Source organism: Thamnophis sirtalis, unplaced genomic scaffold (assembly GCF_051295495.1).
Source record: "Thamnophis sirtalis isolate CommonGarterSnake01/CBP01778 unplaced genomic scaffold, rThaSir2_p1.2 scaffold_14, whole genome shotgun sequence".
Taxonomy (NCBI): domain Eukaryota; kingdom Metazoa; phylum Chordata; class Lepidosauria; order Squamata; family Natricidae; genus Thamnophis; species Thamnophis sirtalis.
The window spans coordinates 24318771-24340703 of record NW_028261394.1 but is presented as its reverse complement, the minus strand read 5'-3'; the positions used below and the strand labels follow the sequence as shown (position 1 = coordinate 24340703).

Below are 21933 nucleotides of genomic sequence, written 5' to 3'. Positions count from 1 at the left end.
GGCCCATTTCCAAATAGGCTTGGGAAGACTACTGCAGGAGCTAAATACCTACTTAATTCTTTAAACATTAACAAAAACAAATTTAAATTGATACTATTTAGCAAAAAGAGAGAGAGAGAGAGAGAGTGTGAAATATAACTGGCAGATAAATGGGGAGCCTATTGAATAAATGAATTTTTTACCTAGTTAGGAGAGGTTTTACCAAAACTGGGTTGCGATTAAATCATTTTAAAAGTAGCTTGGTGAGGGCCGAGGTCACTACCCTGTTTCCCCAAAAATATTGCAACACAGCAGCAGCCATGAGGCGACCACACTTGCCTCCTCCTGCACCTCACAAATAATAAGACCTCCCCAAAAATAAGACTAAGTACTTATTTCGGTGGGGGAGGGGTCAAAAGAAAATAAGTCCCTATCTTGTTTTTGGGGAAACACAGTATTAAAAGAGTGTGCAATTACAATTACCCAGGTACTTTGATCCTTATATTGAAAGTATTCAGGGCAGAAATAGTCCCCAAACTCCCTGTGGGCAAGAATTGTGGGGGGGCTGAATAAAGCTGCCCCACTTGAACAAATATAGTCCATTTTTAAAATGTAGCCTGAGAATGGATAAGAACACATCTGCCTTTGCGATCAGAGCAGAAAAAAAAATATTAATTCCTTACATAGCACTCTAATAACTAAAATTGTCACATACTTGAGAGGCAGAGGATCCATTCAAATAGTCTTCCCAAAATAGCCTAACCGGACAGGTGAGTGTGGCCCAGTTTTCTACCCAGCATCCACTCACTCAATAGGCCTCACAGGCAAGGGACATTTTTAAGCCAAGAGTCTTGGTCATCAAACTGACATGGAATTCCTGGCTGAAAAGAGATCCCTACATTGGTTGGTCACGAATAAAAGGGTTTTTTAAAATTATTATTCAGAACAATACTTGCCATTGAATCTGACAGAGTCTTTAAGAAGAGTCTATTGAAGAACAAGATTTGAGTTACTGGACTTCACAGCCAAAAATGGGGCACTTTTCCGTGTCACATTTTGAGAGAACCTGTACGTATATCCAGGCGCTGAAAGTATTTCTCATATTTTGTTTGACTGTCAATTGTTTGCCCCAATAAGGCTTAAATACTTAGCATCCTTTTGGAAAGAACAGCTCCATGGAATTTGAACCACAGATTGTCATATTTCCTCCTGGACTCAAATGTGTATATTGGACATAGAACTGCTAAGTTTGTAACTGTCAGTCATCCTATACATTGAACAAATTGGGGTACCCTGCAAAGGCAGATTAATTTATCTGATTACTGTCTGTCTTTAGTAACACACTTGTATTTTATCACTTTAACTCCTTCTTTCTTATTTCAAAATCATTTCAAACTGTCTTTTATTTTATTGATAAGGCCACAAGAGCAACCAGTCCATAAATGGCTATTCCTCCTATAGTACAAGGAAGGAAGTCCTGACTAAGTATGGGGAGGGATGGTTTGACTGTACAAGTTGCCAGTCAGCAGAAGAAGGTCTCATGTCGTCCATGGATGGTCCTTTGCAGGCCTTCATGCAGAAACTGGGGGGGTCATCAGTGACACAAAAGGTTTACCTAGGGGAGTTCCCAACTCTATTGTGGGAAGCCACCACCACCCGCTTCCTAGAAGAATGAAATACTTTGAGGAATATTTTAAAAAGGCAGGATAAAATATTTCCCCTAAAAGAAAAATTCTTAAGGGAGACAGAAACTCATATATTTGGTGCCCTTTGAGAAGGACTGGGCCAGCCTATGTACAAAACAAAAGACCTTCAGCTCCAGGGTGAAGGGATTAAGACATGACTCTTCAAGACATCATAGGATTAACCCATTAAAAGACAGAGCTCACTGCATTGCACAATCTCCTAAGGACATTGCATCACCCTCAGAAACTTTAACCAAACCTGGGAGTTCAGACAACCTACAGAGCCAGCTATGACCCCTACATGGCCCCATGGGAGTCTGACAACAGCCAATAGAATACATGTTTTTGCACAGGAAGAGGACGTTCAAGTGCAAAGCCCAAGAGATGGTATAAAAACCACCCACTCTCAACTCCATGTGGTCAGCTGCACCAGAACAATGTGCTTGGTGGTTCTGCTTCATCATTAAACCATGTTTCCAGTCAGCCTCCAGCCTCCATTTTGTCCAGTGCCTTTCTCCCAGCCTGGAATTGAACCAGATGGATATTTCTTCCAACACTATGATACTGCGGTTCCTCAAACATTTGTATTGTGAGAAGACAATTAGGCAAATGCAACCTTCTATGTCTGCCTAGAAATCCTCCACTTCAGGGCTCCAGTTGCAGATGCCCAAATGCCCGTTGCCCACCCCCACCCCTCAAAGCAAAGCAAAGTCCTTGTGATGAGAAGCTGTGGAGGAAGGAAGGAATTTTGCCCAGTCCTTGAATCTGAAGCTGCCTATAAGCGTAAGACAAAGGCAGGCTTTCTTCCCCACTGAAGGAGGAGAGCAGGGTTGAAACAGGCCCAGGGCTCTGCTGAAGTCCACACTGAGCAGCTTCTGTCTTCGCCTTTGAGCTGACCGTTGGACATTCCAGCAATATATTTCATACATCATCTGCATCCTGTTAACGTCTTTCCTTAAGAGGAATCTGGATTGTGCAAGAACAAATCCATCCAGCTGCTCATGTAATTAATAAAAAAGGCCACTCAAGCCATGTCTGTCTGCAAATAAATGATAGAGTGTCCTTACTAGCTGGCGGGCAGAATCAGTCCAAATGGAAGTGGAAATTTCCAGAGCAAAGTTTCTGGCAGATTGAGTATGAACATTGTTCTGCTGTTATAGATGCACTCAATATCTGGAAGGATGGAGGTGAAAGAGAGACCATGAGAAGGTGGAGAATGTATCCGAAGAGGCAAGAACATCAACTAAAGTCCTTAGTATGACTGCTAAACACACAGCCACAAAAGGCAGCAAGTGCTGAGCCCACCAGGAATCTGCAAAGCCTTTTTGCTCATTAAATCTGGGGCAAAAATTGGCCCTAGTCCTGGGCAGTTTTAAATGCAATAAAACAATGTCATTTTTATAAAAAGTTTGCCCTTCCTGCTTTTGAACAACTCCAGCCAGAAGGCAGAATGGCCCAAGCTAGAATTTGGGAGGAGGATTTTCCTGAAGCCTGGCTCCACTGAAGACACACTGGTGCTGAGGAAATCAGATCAGCCTCCCCCTGTGATGGGGCTGATCCTGGGTCAGTTCAGGTGGGAGAAAGGAAAACAGGCATTGGGTTTGACCCTCGACTGTGTTTAGGGACCAAAGTTACAATGGCACTGAAAAAAGTGACATTCACACTAACAACCATGATTAAAATCTGGACGCTTAGCAACTGACTCATATTTATGACGGTTGCAGTGTCCTGGGTCCCATGATCCCCTTTTGCGACCTTCTGACAAGCAAAGTCAATGGGGAAGCAAGATTCACTTAGCAACTGTGCAACTCAACAACTGCAGTGATTCATTTGACAACTGTGACAGAAAAGGTTGGAAAATGGTGCAAAAGTCTCTTAACAACGTCTTGCTTAGCACGGAAACTTTTGGCAAGGTGGATTGAAGCCCATCTTAGCAGTGAACATAGATTGGCACTCAAGCAGGGACCCAAATCATGGGCAGGAAATCAAGGAACAAGAAAACTGGTCGTTGTCGCCTTTATTAAGCTCTAATGGGGGATCCCAAAGCAATGGACACAGGATCCTTGGCAGATCCACTTCAGCCTGGATGTCTAGCTGAAGTTGTTCCAGGTTGTCCCAAAAGTGCTTTTTCCAGAGGCAACTGGACTTTTTTTTTTCTTTGAAGACATTTGAAATTTAATAAAATTTGTAGGACCCGTAGGACTCTTGGCGGCTTACAGAAACAAGATAAAAAAACATATAAAAATTTAAGAATAAAAATACAGTCATTAAAATTACACACCATCCATGCTGTCTAGGTGGGGCTGGACATTAATCAACAGCCCCAGGCCTGCCGGAACAGCCAGGTTTTGGTGGCTTTTCAGAAGGCCGGGAGAGTGGTAAGGGTCCGGATCTCTACGGGTAGATCATTCCACAGGGCCAGTGCAGCTACAGAGAAGGCCCTCCCCCAAGGGGCCACCACCGGCATTGTCTGGCCGATGGCACTCAGAGGAGGCCTAACCTGTGTGATCTTGTTGGTTGTTGGGAGGTATGTGGCAGGAGGTGGTCTCTCAGGTAGCCAGGTCCTAAACCATGTAGGGCTTTAAAAGTAATGATTAGCACCTTGAAGCGCGTTCGGAGACCAATAGGGGGCCAGTGCAGCTCACGGAGGATGGGTGTAACATGGGTGTATCTAGGTACACCCAGTATTGCTCGCGCGGCTGCATTCTCGACCAACTGTAGTCTTCGAACACTCTTCAGGGGCAGCCCCATGTAGAGCACATTACAGTAATCCAGTCTTGAGGTGACGAGGGCATGAGTGACCATTTGAAGTGCCTCCCGGTCCAGGTAGGGCCGCAGCTAGTGCACCAGGTGAACCTGGGCAAAAGCCTCCCTGGTCACAGCTGACAGATGGTGTTCTAACATCAACTGCGGGTCCAGGAGGACACCCAGGTTGCGGACCCTCTCTGAGGGGTGTATAGTTTCACCCCCCAAGCTAAGAGATGGAATATCTGGACTATCCTTGGGAGGCAGCATCAATAGCCACTCGGTCTTGTCTGGATTGAGTGCAAGCTTGTTCGCTCCCAACCAGACTCTGACAGCCTCTAGGCACTGGCACATCACTTCCACTGCTTCGCTGAGTTGGCACGGGGCGGACAGATACAATTGAGTATCGTCCACATATTGATGATATTTGATCCCGTGCCGTCGTATGATCTCACCCAGCGGCTTCATGTAGATATGAAATAGGAGGGGGGACAGGACCGAACCCTGCGGCACCCCATATTTGAGGGGCCATGGGGTCGATCTCTGTCCTCCAACCAACACCGACTGCAACCTGTCCGAGAGGTAGGAGGAGAACCACCATAGGATGGTGCCTCTCACTCCCACCTCCCATAACCGTCGCAGAAGGATACCATGGTCGATGGTATCGAAAGCCGCTGAGAGGTCAAGAAGCACTAGGATAGAGGAATGTCCTCTATCCCTGGCCCGCCAGAGATCATCTGTCAGCGTGACCAAAGCAGTTTCGGTGCAGTAACCAGGCCTGAAACCCGACTGAAAGGGATCCAGATAATCTGCTTCATCTAAGGTCTGTCGGAGTTGAAAGGCCACCACCTTCTCAACAACCTTCCCTACAAAAGGGAGGTTGGAGACTGGGCGATAGTTATTAAGAATGGCTGGATCCAGGGAAGGTTTCTTCAGGAGGGGTCTCACTACCGCATCCTTTAGAGGGTGCGGGAAGGATCCCTCCTGAAGAGAGGTGTTAACAATCCCCTGGAGCCAGCTACGTGTCACCTCTCTGCTGGTCGAGACCAGCCAGGAGGGACACGGGTCCAGTAAACACGTGGAGGCACTCACCACTCCCATGGTTTTGTCCACTTCCTCAAGTTGAAACTCGCTCCAAGAAATCCGATCAAGGCCCTCCCCCGGCATCTCGGCTGGTACTGTCCAAGTGGAGTCCAGGTCCGTCCAAATCCGAGCGACTTTATCCGACAGAAACTGAACAAATTCCTCAGCTCTACCCTGTAAGGGCTCGCCCGCATCCCTCCCTTTCAGGAGGGAGTGGGTTATCCTAAACAGGGCGGCTGGGCGAGATTCTGCGGATGCAATAAGAGCGGAAAAATGAGCACATTTTGCCACCCGTATCACCACTAGATAAGTCCTAATGAAGGCTCTTAATTGTGTTCTGTTGGATTCGGAGTTACTAGGCATCTCTTTTGGCGTTTCATTTCCTGGAGTTCCTCGGTAAACCAAGGAGCCCTCCTGGATCCACTGCCGTGGAGAGGCGGTAAAGGCGCAATCCGGTTTAGGGCCTCAGCCGCCGCTGTGTTCCAGGCAGCAACCAAGGACTCCGCTGGACTGTGGGCAAGGGAGTCAGGTATCTCACCAAGCGCCATCTGAAATCCCGAAGGGTCCATCAGGCGCCTGGGGCGGAACCACCTAATTGGTTCCCCCTCCCTACAGTGGGGGAGTGGTTTCCAAAAGTCGAGCCTCGGTAGGAAGTGATCTGACCATGACAAGGGCAAGATCTCAATGCCCTTCAATTCTAGATCATGTCTCCACTGCTCCGAGAGAAACACGAGGTCGAGTGTGTGACCCGCTGTATCAGTCGGACCCTGAATTACCTGGGTCAAGTCCATGACTGTCATGGAAGCCATGAACTCCTGTGCTCCATCTGAGCGTTCGCCGAGTGATGGCAGGTTGAAATCCCCCAGCACTATCGTTTCACGAAGCTTCTTCAGCTCTGACAGGATGGTGGGGAATGGTAGGGTTTATACTCCTTGCAGGCAGCTGGTCATTTGCATCCTTTGAGAGGGTCATTGAGGCCACTTGGAAGTTTATCTGTGTCCTCAAGGTCACCTGAGTGGCACTCCTGGTTCCTCTAGTCTGCAATTGTTTTTTCTCTGGAAATCCATTCCCACTTCCACACTATTCAAAGGGGTCAAAGAAAAAACAAGAAAGTCCAGTTGTCTCCTGAAAAAGCACCTTTGGGACAACCACGACCCGAATGGCTGAGAATCTCCAGAGACTTCTTCTTCCAGGTTCAGTGCCAGGAGCTGGAAGTCGTGCCACGGAGAAGCTACTGCTCCAGTGGAGCAAGTCTGCAGGACACAGTGAGAGAGTCTGGAATTCAGCCAGCTCTCAGAACAACGGGCGCCTCCTGCAGCTGCCTAGGACCAGCCGGTGGGTGAAGAGAAATGGAAGAAGAAGGAGCCAGCAGGGTCTGGGCGGTTGGGGAGAAAAGGACAGCACTACTTTTCTCTGCTGGAACAAGGTAAGAAGCCCCGGGCCACATCTGAGTCACCCAGAAGAAGCCTTTGATGAAATTATCCAGTTGAAAGAGGAAAACCAGATTTTAGCTTATGGAACCAAAGTTATTTCCAGACTAAATAAATTAATTCAGGGGTTATATTTAAGGGCTGCTTAAGCTAGTTAAAAATACTTTTGCTTGTGGCCAAATGATTTCCAATTCGAAACAGAAACTACAGAACAAGAGTTTTCACGTAGCCCAATTAGCTTAAGGCAAAAGAGGATTTTGGACCGACAAAATGACGTTTGGCGCTCTGACTGACCACCCCTTGGCTGTGCCAGGCAAAGAGGAAGGCAGGGACTCTACAATTAGGGGAAGCCAATTAGAGAAACGCCTCTCAAATATTGGCCTGGCCTGGATCCGCCACTTGCACTCCAACTTCTCTCTGCCCGGAAGGAGGTTGATGAGAGGATAATATTGAGCGATGCTTTGACTGGAACGTGCACGACGTCTAGGTGCTTCAGGAGAAGGGCAGCTGCTGGAGGCTCTGGCATTCGGAGGAACAGCTGAAGACCAGGCCGCAAACCAGGGAATGTCCTGCTGTGGAGTCCTGGGGGCTTCTGCCGTGGATAATTGCAGGAACAGAGAAACCCAGGAATTAATTATAGCTTTAAATCCGTGGCAAACCCCACAAACTTTTATGTGGAGGCTAATGCAGCTCCATAGTTTAAGGCCTCCGACAGGCCTTAGCCAAGATGCCTCCTTGGCTGCCAGAGAACAATTGCAAGCAGAAGTCCAAAGGAACCTTCGACTAACGTCTTGAGACCCAAAGCTGATGTCAGCTCTCGGAGTGCCTACCTGCTACCATGGTGCCGTTCTTTCCTGGATCCGGTCAATGGAATCAGCCCATTTTTAAGCACCATCTTTCTCCTGCCAGCCTTCTTCCTCTTCTGTGCATATTCCGATATATAATTGGCTCCATTTTTTTGTAAGGACCTCATCCATCCCCATGGTGGCTCAGCGGCTAAAGGGCAACATAGCAGGCAAACCTTGCCTGCAACTGATGGGGTTCAAGGTTGACTCAGCCTTCATCCTTCTGAGGTCGGTAAAACGAGGAACCTAATTGCTGGGGGCAACAGGCTGACTTCGTAAACTGCCCACTGAGAGTGCTGAAAAGCAGGGGGTCTCCAACTTTGGCAACTTTAAGCCTGGCCAACTTCAACTCCTAGAATTCCCCAGCCAGCAGACCCTTGGAGTAAAGCATTCTGGAACAGTGTGTAAGTCTGTTGCTCTTGCTATCACGTTCTGCAGCAACCTCAGGAGAAAAATATGAGAAGCTGCTCTTCCTCTGTTCTGCAGCTGACACTCGTTATGGAGATGCTTCCCCCAAAGTTGATTTTTTTTCAACATTTTCTACTCTTATATTTGCTCATCTAACACGGTCTACTCCAGTGCTGTAAGTTGACACTTCAGAAACAGCTGGCAGAACTGGGCGAAGGGAGCACCGGGCAGCCACTCTGCTTGCTGACCAAGGGGGTCGCTGGCCCTCCAGCCCTGCCAGGATCATGGCTGGTACGAGGGATCCTGAGAACCTCCCAGGCATCTGCACCCTTCCTCCCGCCCCAGGGCTCTGTCCATTGGCAGTGGGCACCACTTCCAGCTCATGGGCCTGGAGCAGAGCTGTTCTGCCGACCAGCAAAAACCCATCAGGGCCCCTTTCGTCCCTAATTTTACCAGAAAGGACAATCTTTCCTCCTTCTACTCCCTCGGGAGCAGCAAAAAGGCTCTTTCTTCCATGTTCTTTGAAGAAGGGGATTCTCTGAGAAAGGGAAACAGGCCCAGCTTGCCAAGCCTGGAGGGAGGGGGAGAAAGAGGCGCCAGGAAGCAGGCAGAGGTCAGGAGGACCAGCACCAGATGCTGAGTGGAGGACAATGAGGGCCTTCTGCTGGCCAGCCAGCCCCCTCGCCCCCTTCTTCCAGCTGTCCACGCAACAGCTTCCGCAGAGGCTTTCCTGTTCCCATAGCAGCCCCGAGAAGTGAGCCCTGCCTGGGAAGAGCAGCTGAGTAGGACTTGGTGGATCCCAAGGAATTGGCCAGAGGCTCCCCAAGGAATCACTTGGAGGGCAGATCCAGCCCGTGATTGGGGGAAGACAAGTGTTTTGCCCAAGAAGAGGAACCAGGAGCCCACTTGGGAGCAACAGAGGGCCCTGGCCAGGTTGCGTCCAGGTTCAGCCTAGAAGAGCCAGAAGTCCCTGGGAGCTGGCAAGTCAGCCTTGGCAGGAGAAAGTCCTGGGGCCCCACAGCCTCTGGGTCCCAGTCTCCATCCAAATGGGAGAACCCTCATCAGTGAAATGGCTTGCGCCCAGAAGTTGTGGTTGCTCCATCCCTGGAGGTTTTCAAGAAGAGATCGAACAACATTTCTACCTTTCATCATACGACCAGAACACCCCCACCCTCCGTTCACACATTAGGGGCTGGCATTCTCTGCCAATAGGATGCCATTTTATTAATTTACATTCCCTTATAATTAACACATATTTAGCATTAACACAAAAGTACATTCTGTGTTCACAAATTTGCTTTTAGTTTTTTACAGCTCCAAAATTTATTTTATGCCATTTCTACATCCACCCAACTCAACCCAGAGACTCTGAATAACAGGATAAGAGAGCTGGAAGGGGCCCCGGAGGCGTTCAACCCCTGCTCAAGAAGGGGTCCTTGTGCCATTCCAGGCAAGGGGCTGTCCAGTCCCCCCTTAGAAGCCTCCTGTGATGGAGCACTCTAAAACCCGGCATTATACATTTTTGACTTCCATACCACAAATCTGTTTGGTTTCATCCAACACCTCCTTCCAGTGGAGCTGAGCCACAAAGCAGGCTGGCTTGACACGGAACCCTCCATCGACTTCCGTGTGTACCAATGACTTAGGGCACATTGTGTGAAGGCAGCCACAGTATTCTTCCTGTACAATGCTAATCTGAACTGTTTTTAGAAATCTGCTTGTAGCTCAGTAACCAAGAAGCCTTTTTCCGGGCTGCCCTTGGGCTCCAGAGCAGCTTTCCACTGACCCACCCAGGCCTTGGTGAGAGGCTGCCAGCAGTTTCCACCTTGCCCCTTGTACCATTCCCAAGCAAGCAGGGAAGCTGGTGACCCAGCCCAGGAGTGGGGAATCCCTGCCCTCCCAACTCACGCCTGAGGCTTTTCAGGCCTTTTCCTTGACCAGCCATCTGGACTGCTGCCTTTTTGAGTCTTGGGAGTACAGTAAGAGTTGCTGAAGCCTGTCCAGCACTTGGAAGGAGGGAAGATGGCTTTGGAAGTGGGAGCCAGGAGGAACTTCAGGAGTTGCAACCTTCTTCTTTGGACAGGCTCAAGGGACACACCAGAAGAACGCCACCTGGTGGCTACTTCAAAGAACAGAAAGGTGATTGTATTTATCTTTTGCAGGGAAAAACCTGCAAAGGTCTCCGGGCCCTTCAGGATGGTCACCTTCCTTTCCATTCAGAGCAGAAAAAGCGTTGAGCAAGCAGGAGCAGAATTGCAGGCCGCCATCCATCAAGGGGCGGTGGGGGTTTCTATTTTGGTGGCATTTAGACTGCAGCCCTTTCATCACTTTAACTATATTTTTCCCTGCCCTGGCACCAAACTTTGTTGTGTTATTAATCATCTCAGATGAATTGACAGAACTTTAGCCTGGAGGCAGGTAGGCTAAAACCCCACAAAGTAATCCCAGGATTTGATTTTGGCTTTTTGACTCCTGGATGAATCTCTGCAGTTTTCTTAGCCTGCTTTTTGAGAAGTGGCTCGTCATGCCTCCTTTGTAGGACCAAGGGGGCTGGCCACAAATCACTTGCTGGCTTTGTGCCCATGGAGAGACTAGAATTCACGCTCTGCCCGTTCCTAGCGTGGTGCCTTCACCACTAAACCAAATTGGTTCTATCTCAGCTGGAAGAGTTATGGTGCAAATCCAGTCAGAGCCCATGCTGGAACCCGCTTGCTGGGTATCCCTTGCCGGCTCCTTTCCTCTCCTGCTTGCAACGGCAGCTTCTTCCATTTCGTCTCTGGCAGGCACAATTGGCAGGCACAATTGGATGACTCCCAGCAATCACTCATTAGTCACTTATGGCTAGTGTGTACTGTATTTTTCTGAGTATAAGACACACCTCCCCCCCCAAAAGAGCATGGAAATGTTGGTGCATCTTATACACTGAATACAGCTATTTTTGGCCTCCTGAAGCCCTGCCCCCGCATCCCACTTTTGTGAAAAATGGGCCACTTCTCACAAAACGGGGGCATTTTTTGCCTTCCTCTAATCCTACTAAAGCCTGTAGAATGCTCCTGGGCGGTGGGGAAAGGCAAAAACGCCATTTTTGCGAGGACAAACACTTTTTTTCTTATCTCTTTGAAATCTTGGTAGTCTGAAAAATACGGTATGCATCTTATACAGGTAGTCCTTGACTTATGTCAACTGAGCCCAAAATTTGTTGTTTAGTTTCCCCCACTTTACAAACTTTCTTGCCACAGTTAAGGGTTAGGGTGAATCAATGCAGTTGTTAAGTTAGTAACAAGGTTGTTAAATGAACCCGGCTTTCCTGTTGCTTGTCAGGTTACAAAAGGTGATCACATGATCGCAGGACCTTGTGACCATCCTATGAAAGAGTTGCCAAGGGGCTGAATTGGGATCATGTGGCCATGGGTTTGTCACAACAATCATAAGTTTGAAGAACAGTTCTAAGTTTCTTTTTTCAGGGTTGTTGTTAACTTTGAACGGTCACTAAATGAAGTGCTATAAGTCAAGGACTACCTGTACTTGTGCTCCTCCAGTTAATTTTCCTGGCCAGCCCAACTACCCAAAGTGGGGTACCAGCCTGCCAATCTTCCGTGACTCCATTCTGCCTGCAGGCCTTGGTGCGCGGCTGCAGCCGGATGGCGAGAAGTGGCTCCGTGCACCTTGGCCCAAAGTGGACCAGACCAGACCAGGAAATCAACTCCAAGGGTTGTTGAAATTGAAGAGCAACAAAATCTTGCAATTGTGCTGCACTTCCTGCCATTCTTCAATCTGTACCAAGCTCAGGCTGGTGCAGGATGGGCTCATTCCCTCAACCCCGAGGCATTGTGAGCCCAGTGCAGGCTGTGGAGGCTCAGCCCTGGCAGGGCAAGGAGATGCCTCTGGCTTACCAACAGCTTCCTGCAGTCTCTTGCAAGGAGCCGCAGCTTTGCTGTTGTCCATGTAAAAACCATCCATCACACACCCAGGTACCAGCTCTTTTCTTCTAGTAGAATTTAGCCTTACGTTTGCATGTTGAGTTCAGCTATTCTGCTTTGTAAGTCATAGGCAATAAATTATAGAACAGAGCTGGAAGGGACCTTGGAGGTCTTTTAGTCCACACCTCTCTCTACTCAAGCAAGAGACCATGGACTATTTCAACTGGCTGTCCAGTCTCTTCTTAAAAATATCCAGTGATGAGGCCCCAAATTTCTAAAGGCAAGATGTTCCACTGGATCTCTGTCCTCCCTGTTAGGAAATTTCCCGTTATTCTAGCTTCTCTCCTTGATTAGTTTCCATCCATCATTTCTTGTCCTGCCCTCTGGGGCTTTGGAAAAGAAATTGACCTCCTCCTCCTCTTTGTGGCAGTCTCTCAAATACTGGAATGCTGCTATCATTTCTCCCCAGTTCTTTTCTCTAAACTAGCCAGACCCAAATCCTACAGCCATTCATGTTTTAGTCTCCAAGCCTTTAATCATCTTCTTTGCACTTTTTCCAAAAAAGTCTCAACATCTGTTTTGTAATGCTGGATGCAGAATTCCAGGTGTGGCCTTTATTAAGGCTTTATAAAACAGTACTAATACTTCACGTGATTTTGATTCTATGCAACCAAAGCTTGTATTAGCTTTTTTGGTTGCTGCACACTGCCAACTCATGTTTAAATAATCATCCAGTATGACTTCAAGGTCCCTTTTAGAGTTAGTTTTTGAGCCACATTTCGCCTACCATATTTTTCAGAGTATAAGTCGCACCGGAGTGTAAGATACACCAAGATTTTGAAGAGGCATTTTTTAAAAAAAAGTAGGTAGGTAGAGAGGGAGAGAAAGAGAAATACAGTAGGTAGATAGGGAGAGAGAGTAGCTAGGTAGATAAAGGACTAGATAGATAGATAGATAGATAGATAGATAGATAGATAGATAGATAAAGAGTAGGTAGGTTGGTAGGTAGAGGGCTAGAGAGAAATAGAGAAATACAGTAGATAGGTAGGGAGAGAGAAATTAGGCAGGTGCATAGATAAAGGGATAGAGAGAAATAGAGAGAAATACAGTAGATAGGTAGGGAGAGAGTAAGTAAGTAGGTAGAGGGGGAGAGAGAGAGAAATACAGTAGGTAAGTAGGGAGAGAGAGAGAGAGAGAGAGAGAGAGAGAGAGAGAGAGAGAGAGAGAGAGAGAGAGAAGGTAGGTAGGTAGATGTTTCCAGGTGTATTTATCCATATGCTGGAGAAGGAAATCGCTGACAATCTGCAGCACCTTTGTTTCTACTGGCACAGCACTTGATCAATCTAATTCTCATCAATCAGTTAAAGAGCTTTCCAAAAGGGAAAAAAAAGTTTTTGCACTCTGCAAATCTCCCAAAACGTTTTTTTCCCCCCAAAACGAAAAAGCACGAATAGCCTTGGGGAGGCTTGCAGAGTGCTCCGGGGGGAGGGGGGGCAAAAATGAGCAAAAACCATCCTGTTTTTTTGTCAAAAAAATTGCATGCATAGCCTTATGGAGGCTTATAGAGCGCCACTGAGGACTGGGGGGGAGGGGCAAAAGAGGCCCGTTTTTTGCTCATATCTGCCCTCCCCAGCCTCCAGGAGCTCTCTGAAAGCCTCCTAAAGGCTATGCACAGCCATTTTTGTGAAGGGGCAGGGCTTTGGGAGGCAAAAAATGCTGTATTCAGTGTATAAGACGCACCCAGATTTTCAGCCTCTTTTTTGAGGAAAAAGGTTCATTTTATACTCGGAAAAATATGGCAATCTGTACTTGTACCATTGGTTTTTCCTGCCTTGATATAAAATCTTGCTTTTCTCCATGTTACATTTCATTTTGTTGGTTAAGGCCCATTGTTCAAGTCTGTCAAGGGCTTTTTGGATCCTGAGCTTTTTGGGGTGTTGGTGATTCCTGAGAGTTTGGTGTCATTTGCAAATTTAATGAGTTCCCCTTCTATTCCCTCATCCAAGTCATTTATGAAGATATTGAAGAGTTTTGGGCCTAAGACAGAGCCTTGTGGTGCCCCACTGCTTCCTTCCTTCTATGTAGATGTAGATCCATTAAGGACTACTTGTTGAGTACTGTTTGTTACAAATCCATTTGGTGGTGATGCTGTCTATCCCACTTTTTTCTAGCTTATCAAGAAATAGGTTGTTGTCTACTTTGTCAAATGCCTTACTGAAATCTAAGTATACTACCGGTATGTCCACAGCGTTTTGTTAGTCTACTAATTTAGTCACTTTGTCAAAGAACGAAATAAGAATGGTTTGGCAAGATCTGTTTTTAACAAACCAATGCTGGCTTCTGGTTATAACTTTATTTGTTATTGGCTGCAACATATGAATCTAATAAATCAAAGTAATCATGGTCAGTCAACATCGGATTTGGTCAAATTTTTATCAGAATGTGTGAAGTTCCGCCCTGATCTTGCTGCAAACCAAAAGCTAACCAGAACAAAAATTGACCAGCTCTGTCCTTTGTCAGATGTCTGTAGCAGAAGCCAAGCCAAGCTATCTGGGATGATTAATGAAAGAGCAAAGTTTAGAAAACATCTGCAATATCAGGGAGAACCAGCCTGCAAATGTCATTCCCTCCTGCTGGGAAAAAAAATCAACTAGTCACCAGGAGACAGATGCTGACAGAATCTCTTCTAGACTAGCAAGGGTTCTTCTTACAGTGCCATCCTGGGGAGCTCAGCAAACCTATGAAGGATGCAGTTCGCCAAACCTCTCGCAGCCTGGCTATTCTCTAGATGGACTGGCAGCAGCTCTGCCCATTAGGTCTCCTCATAGACAAAGGCTGCCTTTGCTTTCCCAATCAATAAAATGCCCATTTCTGTTGCTCAGGAGGGACACATAGCAAGAAGCAAAAATGTATTGTGGCTTAGCATGATTTATGGACCAACTATTATGGTTCAGTTCAATTTGTGGACTCTGCACCAACTCTTGGTGTACAGAGAAGCTGTCCCCTGTGCTTTTACACTGCACTGGCAGGGAGGAACCTTTGGCTCCAAATAGCCAAGAGAGACCAGCACAGCCTTACAAAGGAAATCAAATATTTAATAGCAGCTTTCAGGACAAGAGTAGCTCACACGCACTTGGGGCAAACACAGAGACAGAGCAAAGAAGGAAACCACTGGCATCTGTGAGGGCACCAGGGTTTCAGAACTGCTTCAACAAAAGCCTCCACTTGCTAGGCAAATCAGTTCCACGATTCATGGTCTCCCTAGGAGTGATCCACAACTTCAAAGTGGAGCCCGATCCATCTCTCACACGGAACAATGATATATTTTGTTTTGTTTGGTCCCAGCATCACAGATATCAACTGTTATTAAATATAGTTACTCAAGGAAATCCACACCTACATTTTGTTTCTAATTTTAAAAAAATACTCTTCCATCAGCATCTTCACATTGTTTCTGCCGGAGGCTCCCCATCACGCCATCATTGCTGCATTGGGCAACATGTGCAAAGAGACAATGTTATTCAATATACACATAGCAAACTTTTACTTGGACACAAAAAGTCAACTCTTTGGGCAGCATACATCTCTAGAAACACAAGACAGGATTTGTCGGGAACATGGCGCTCAACCACAATGAAACTGGGGTTTGAAATGCGGCCTGCTGAGGGGGGAACTTGCTGGGCTCCCTAAACTTCTCAGGGCCCATGTGCTGTGCATTCTCACAACAACAGCAGTGCCCACAGACTGTGAGACCAACTCCTTTACTAAAATGCCTCCTTCAAATGCCAAATGATAGAAAAACATTCTAATAGTAAGAGCAACTCGGGAGGGGGGGACTAAGAGAAACGTGGTCTCTTTTTCAGTCAATGTGTTCAAGCGGGGACTAAACAGCCATTTCTCTGGGGAGATGCTTCTGGGTGAATTCCTGGTATGAGCAATGCTTGAACATTGGCACAGGGAGCCCTTCCAGAATTTATTTTGGAAACACAAGCAAGACACCAACTTCCGTTGAGAGCAAGTGATTTTTTGGCCTCAGATATTTTTGCTAAGAACACCAAATGCAAATATAGGTCTCTCACCCACAACTGCCCTAATGAGACATAGTTGTAGGACTCTTCATGGAACAGAACATCCCATCCACCTCCCTGCTCACCTTTGCCTTGTTCTGGACAGGAATGTAAAGTTTGAACTCAGCAGGAAGCTCGTCCTCAGAGTAAAGTCTGTCAGAGAAGTAAATCCTGCGGATGCGACAGTTTGCATGGATCTGAAAAGGAAATCATACCTGAAGATGCAGCAAGAGCTACTTTAATTCAAGAGTATCTTGAATTAAAATTAGGTATTACTATTTTTTAAAAAAATATCAGTCATTTGAAGCAATAAATACAATTTTAGGGGGTCCATCTTACATTATTGGTAAATTTTGTAACTTGAAATAACAGATCCTCCTCCCTCTGACTCTTAAAATAAGTCCTGCTTCTTTCTTTATGCATTATTTTGTGTCAATTTGATATCTTGGGAGTTCAAATAATTGTTGAAAATGCCATCCTCAAAACCCAACATTGGCTCATAGGAAGAGGCTGTAGTTCCTTAAAACAAATGTTTTCTCCTACAGTTTTGCTCAGAAAATTCCTTGGCTTTAATGAAAGGACACTTTTTTTAGTTTGTGAATTCACAGGACAAATGAAACAGCTACAGAATGTGTTTTATAACACAACTTGTTTGGAAGAATTATTCAATGATTACCCAACAGTCAGGAGGACCAGCTCTCCAGAGAGACACGATTTTCTGCTTTTCCTGCCCCCCTCCCCCTTTGGTATACCAAAGCTTTTTAAGGAGAAGTAACTTCATGGGGATCACTAGGAATTGATCAGGCCCTGGGAAGCTTTCGGCCCTCGAACTCTCTACCTGGACTCTCAGGGTCTCAATGTAGTTGGTGCCATAGGCCCGGCGAGTGAAGTCTGACAGGTTGAACTGGATCTGGTTCCAGCCATCATCCAGGCGCATGGGCATGGTGCAGATGAAAGGCTTGACCCGGGTGGTGCTTTGGTAGTTACTGGCACGGAACCGTCGGCGCACATTTTTATCATCCAGTACCTAAGAGAAGGAGACCCTTCCGCTAGTATTGAGATGCCGTTGAGGCGGCGTTAAGGTGAAGGGCAGCCGGAGCCTCCCCTGCCCCTAGTGGGGGTGGGGTGGGGGTTAAGCCACTAAGACCCCTGGGGGGGAGCCAGGATTCTCCTCCCTCTGGACAAGGCTGCACACCCACCTGCACTTCGAAAGTAAAGTACTTCTTCAGGTTTTTGATGATCATCACCAGAAACGGCAATTTGATCCCCAGCGTCTTCTTTGGGTCAGCGGGACACGTGATGTACGTGGTGCTGTGGAGGGGAAACAGCAGCTGCCACCCGGGCGACCCCCCAGTCCCCCCTCCGATCCCCCAACTCCCCCCCCCCCCGACGGCCCAGCTGCGAGATCCAGGCCTGCCTGTGGGAGCAGAGCCCGGGCAGCGAGCGGGAAGAAGAAACGTCCTCCGGAAAGGCCGCCCTTCTCCCCCCTCCTACCTGACGTTGGTGCCCTCGATCTCCAGCACCAGTGACTGGATGTCATTGTCGGTGATGCGCTTGATGTGGCCATTCCGCACCTGCCGGGGAAGCGAGAGGAGCAACCGTCGCCCGCCTGGCCGGACCCACGCGCGGCCTGCCCAGCCCTCCGCCCAGCGCCTCCGGGGTCTCCGGGCTCCCCGCCCCGCTCAGGCCAGGCGCGGCAAGCAGGCGCAGGGCGGGCAAGGCCGAGGAGGCCGGGCCTTCCCCGCCGGCCCAGTCACCGGCCGGCACCTTCTTGTCCCAGATCTGCAGCGGCTTGCTCCCGATGCTGTAGAGGATGGACAGGAAGCCGCTCTGGAACGTGTTCTTGAACATCCCGTCGCCGCGGGCCTGCTCCTCCGCCGGGCCCCCTCAGCACCGGCCGCCTGCCAGCCGCCTCGCGCGCCTCCCTCACGCCGAGGCCCCGGCGCGGAGGGAGACAGGCGTCGGCTGCGATCCAGAAACCGCTCCGCCTTCGCCGGCCGCCTTCAAGCGGCGCCCCGTCGCCAGGAGACGGACTACTTTCGAACGGGACTCGTTTTGCCTCCCGCCCTGTGTTGTCGGAGGCCTCTTGTCGCCGCGGCAACCGGGGGCGGGGCGAGGGGCTCACAAGCCCCGCCCCCGAAATCCAGAAAGGGGACGGGATCCCCGGAGGCGAAAGGCGGGGCTGGCGGGCCTGTCCAGCGGTTCCCCAACCGGCGCCCTCCGGAGGGACTCACAGCAGGAGGAAAGCGGGATGGATTCCCAGAAGGGGCTTCGAAGGTCATCTGGTCGCCCCCCGCCCTCCCAGGAAGGCAACAGATGCCACTGCAGCGAGGAAGAAGAGCCTTGCTCCATCCTGGGAATACCCTGCCTGGAGCCTCTGGGGCCTCCCGAATTGGCTGCCTCTGGTTGTGGAGGCTTCAGGCCCAGGAGTCCCAGCTGCAGGCGCAAACTTCCTTCTGGAAAGCTGCGGGGTTTGGGCAGAGCCAGGCATCCCAATTATGGCCACAGCACAAGTTTCCAACGAAAGCCCCATACAGGAGTTAATGGTTCCCTCCAGGCCGCTGCTCTAGGGGGGCAACATCCATCTCGCATCCCCTGGGACCCTGATGGTGAACCTATGGCACGAACCTGAGCCATTTCTGAGGGCATGCCAGGCGTTGCCCTATCAGCTCCAGCTCACTCGTGTATGCTGGCCAGCTGATTTCTGGCTGTTTTTTTTACTCACAGGAGGCTTTAGAGAAGCCTCTGGAGCCTGGGGAAGGTACAAAATGGATCTACCTGGCCCACTGGAAGTCAGAAAATGGGCGTTTCCAGCCTCCAGAGGGTCAGGGAGGCTGTTTTCGCCCTCCCCAGGCTCTAGAGAGCCGTGTGCGCATGCGTAGGGGCAGCAGTGTGTGTGTGTCACATGTGCATGCGCAGGGGACACTGCACAGGGGGGAATTAAATTATGAGGGTGGGCAGGTGAGCGCATGCGTGAGAGCGTGTGTGTGTGCTTTTGGCCACCGAGGCAAAAAAGGTTCGCCCCCACTGCCCTGGGACATTCAAAGCACATTTGGGCTGCCATACTGGATCTAGGACAACTCAACATGACGTTATCCATTTTTGTCAATGGAAATAGTGTTGGCAGCAAAAGCTGCCCCAATAGCTGCCTCCTTTGGCGGTGGTGGTGAAGGGTCAGGCCCTGCCTAGGTTAGGGAGACAACTGCCAATGCGGGTGGGGAGGGAGTAGGGGGTGGGGAGATGACTGCTGCTTCTGTCTCTTGCCTAGGTATCAAGGGTGCTTGCTTGGGCCCTGACTTTCCATGGCTTCATTTCCTGCCAGGGCATCTGCAATGGGCAGCTAGGCAGAGGCCTTGCAGGGGCATCTCATCCAACGCCTGCACTGGGGCAACCAGTTGTCCAGGCTGCCCAGGCTGATTACGAGGTAACTTTCAAAAGTCCCTGCAGATTGACCTCCCCCGTAATTTCCATTCCTGGTATGGTTTTCTCTTTAATTGGAAGGAATCTGAAGCAGCCCTTCTTCTTATTTGCAGCAGCTGATGCTGCTTGAGGATACACAGGTGAGCTATGAGCTTACCTAGTCAAAGCAAGTAAACTAGCAAGCCCAGATGCAGGTCCCTTTGCTGAATTTTTCTATGGGACAATTCCTGCAGGTGACAGCATGGCTGGGAGTTCTGCAGAAACAGCCGACACACAAAGGCCCAGAGAGCATCTTCCCGTGAAGTTCTATTTCCATTAGGAAAATAAATAGGATGCAACAGATATTGAATTATACTGAGACTGGATGGGCCCCAAGAGCTTTGCTTCCTGCTTGAACAGGTACCCTCAGCAGAGGGTCTCTTGACTGCCCCCAGACAACTATTGTTTGTAACCTCTTTACAGGAATTCCTTGACTTATGACCACAACTGAACCCAGAATGTCTCTTGCTAAGTGAGACAGTTGTTAAGTGAATTTCACCCATTTTATGACTTTCCTTGCCATAGTTGTTAAGTGACTCACTTCAGTTGACAAGTTAGTGACCTGGATGTTAAGTGAATCTGTCTCCCACACTGACTTTGCTTGTCAGAAGATGGCAAAAGGGGATCATGGGACACTGCGACCGTCATAAATATGAGTCAGTCGTCAACCATCTGAATTTTGATCATGTGACAATGGAGATCCTGCAACGGTCATTAAGTGTGAATATCAGTTGTAAGTCACTTATTTTAGTGCTGTTTTAACTTTGAAGGGTGCTGTTCCCTCTAAGCTGTGCGGCCGCGCACTTGACAGGAAAACACCGCGCAGCAGTTTCCAACTGCCGCGTAGTGATTTCTAATGTCACCGTGTAACATTTGGCAAACGCCCGACTTCCCTTCCCCACCCATCTCTGAAATCAAAAACTGCTGCTTGACCTGCCTCCCTGTGAAAGCACCCACTCCCAGCCTTCTCCTGGGTGAGGGGGGGGGGGGAACCCAGACAGTAGTGGATCAATGTATCAATGCATAGAAAGGGGAGGGGGGAGACATGGAGGATTACACCCCCCCCCCCCCATTACATATAATCCTTGATATGTCTCCTACATTCCACTCTCTTTTTTAAAGCCTTCTGATTAATAATCCCTTCCCTTTTCGGAGAAGAAATAAAAGTGGGCTTAATCCGTTTTGTCCTCCCTGGGCACAATGGTTCATTCCCCCTGCAAGCTCTGCCTGCGGCAAACAGCCAGTGCCATTTGAGAAAGGGGGGCTTATCCTGTTATCCGTTTCTAGCCAGCTAGGCATTTAAGCTAGATTCCCTCAGATTTACGGTCGAGTAGGCATGCATCTAACTCAGGGGTACCCAAACTTGGCAACTTGAAGACTTGCTGGCTGGAGAATTCTGGGAGCTGAAGTCCACAAGTCTTCAAGTTGCCAAGTTTGAAGACCTCTGATCTATCTACCACGCTGCGCTATTTGGAACCGATTGCATAAAGCGCCAGTGACCAGTGCGACAAAGTGTACTCGGAATGGTTGTTAAAGACAGACGTGAGAAACTGTGAGAGACAGACTTTCAGTGAATAACAGTGTACATTACCGTAAACACTATAGAAGTATTTTAATATTGCAGACTTGCAGTATTATAAGTGATACTGATATTATATAACACTTTTATAAAAGTGCTTACCAACGGCCAGTAAGATCCCACAGAGTGGGCCTCCTTCAGACACCGTCAGCCAGACAATGTCGGCTGGCGGCTCCCCGGAGGAGAGCCTTCTCTGTGGCTGCTCCGACCCTTTGGAATGAACTACCCCCAGAAATCCGGACCTCACCCACTCTCATGGCCTTCAGAAAAGCTGTCAAGACCTGGCTATTCCGGCAGGCCTGGGGCTGTTGACCTCATTGTTGAGGTCCAGCCCCGACTGAAATGAATGTATCTGTGTTGTTTTTAACTTGTCTATTTTATTTTTATTTTCTATTATTGTTTTTTCTTTCCCCTCTCTGTAAGCCGCCCGGAGTCCTCCGGGATTGGGTGGCCTATAAATAAAATTAAACTTGAACTTGAACCTTTTAATTAAGCAGGTACCTTGAATTAACATAACTTTGAGTTTCAAATAACACTGATTTCGTTGTTGTCTTGGGTGACATCTGTGAAAAAAAATCAGGTGCTCAGGCATGAAAATGTGCCGCTCAAACACTATACTTTTCCGCTCACACTGAAAAAAAAATTAGAGGGAACATTGTCACCAAGGGAAAGGTTGTAAGTGATCCCCTTGTGCTGCTTCGAAGCCCAGGGAACAAAGTGCTGGGAAAAAGGC

General features: G+C 48.4%; 1 protein-coding gene across 1 annotated transcript; it reads right to left on the bottom strand.

Annotated features, from left to right (window-relative positions):
* Window positions 1–15169: 15169 nt before the first annotated feature.
* CFAP20 (cilia and flagella associated protein 20) lies at window positions 15170–18112 on the bottom strand. Its single transcript, XM_014064700.2, has 6 exons — window positions 17930–18112; window positions 17657–17736; window positions 17362–17473; window positions 17001–17189; window positions 16249–16359; window positions 15170–15580 (listed from the first exon to the last, which is right to left on the bottom strand). The coding sequence occupies exons 1-6, from the start codon at window positions 18011–18013 to the stop codon at window positions 15575–15577; spliced, it is 582 nt and encodes a 193-aa protein (XP_013920175.1). The 5' UTR covers window positions 18014–18112; the 3' UTR covers window positions 15170–15574.
* Window positions 18113–21933: the final 3821 nt, after the last annotated feature.

What these genes read in the sequence shown, in the direction of transcription:
- CFAP20 (XM_014064700.2), bottom strand. Translation starts at nt 18,013, where the DNA reads ATGTTCAAGAACACGTTCCAGAGCGGCTTCCTGTCCATCCTCTACAGC. An exon ending in ATCGAGGGCACCAACGTCAG is followed by an intron (nt 17,474 to 17,656) that starts GTAGGAGGGGGG and finishes TCCCCTCCACAG; the next exon opens with CACCACGTACATCACGTGTC. An exon ending in ACTTTACTTTCGAAGTGCAG is followed by an intron (nt 17,190 to 17,361) that starts GTGGGTGTGCAG and finishes TCCTTCTCTTAG; the next exon opens with GTACTGGATGATAAAAATGT.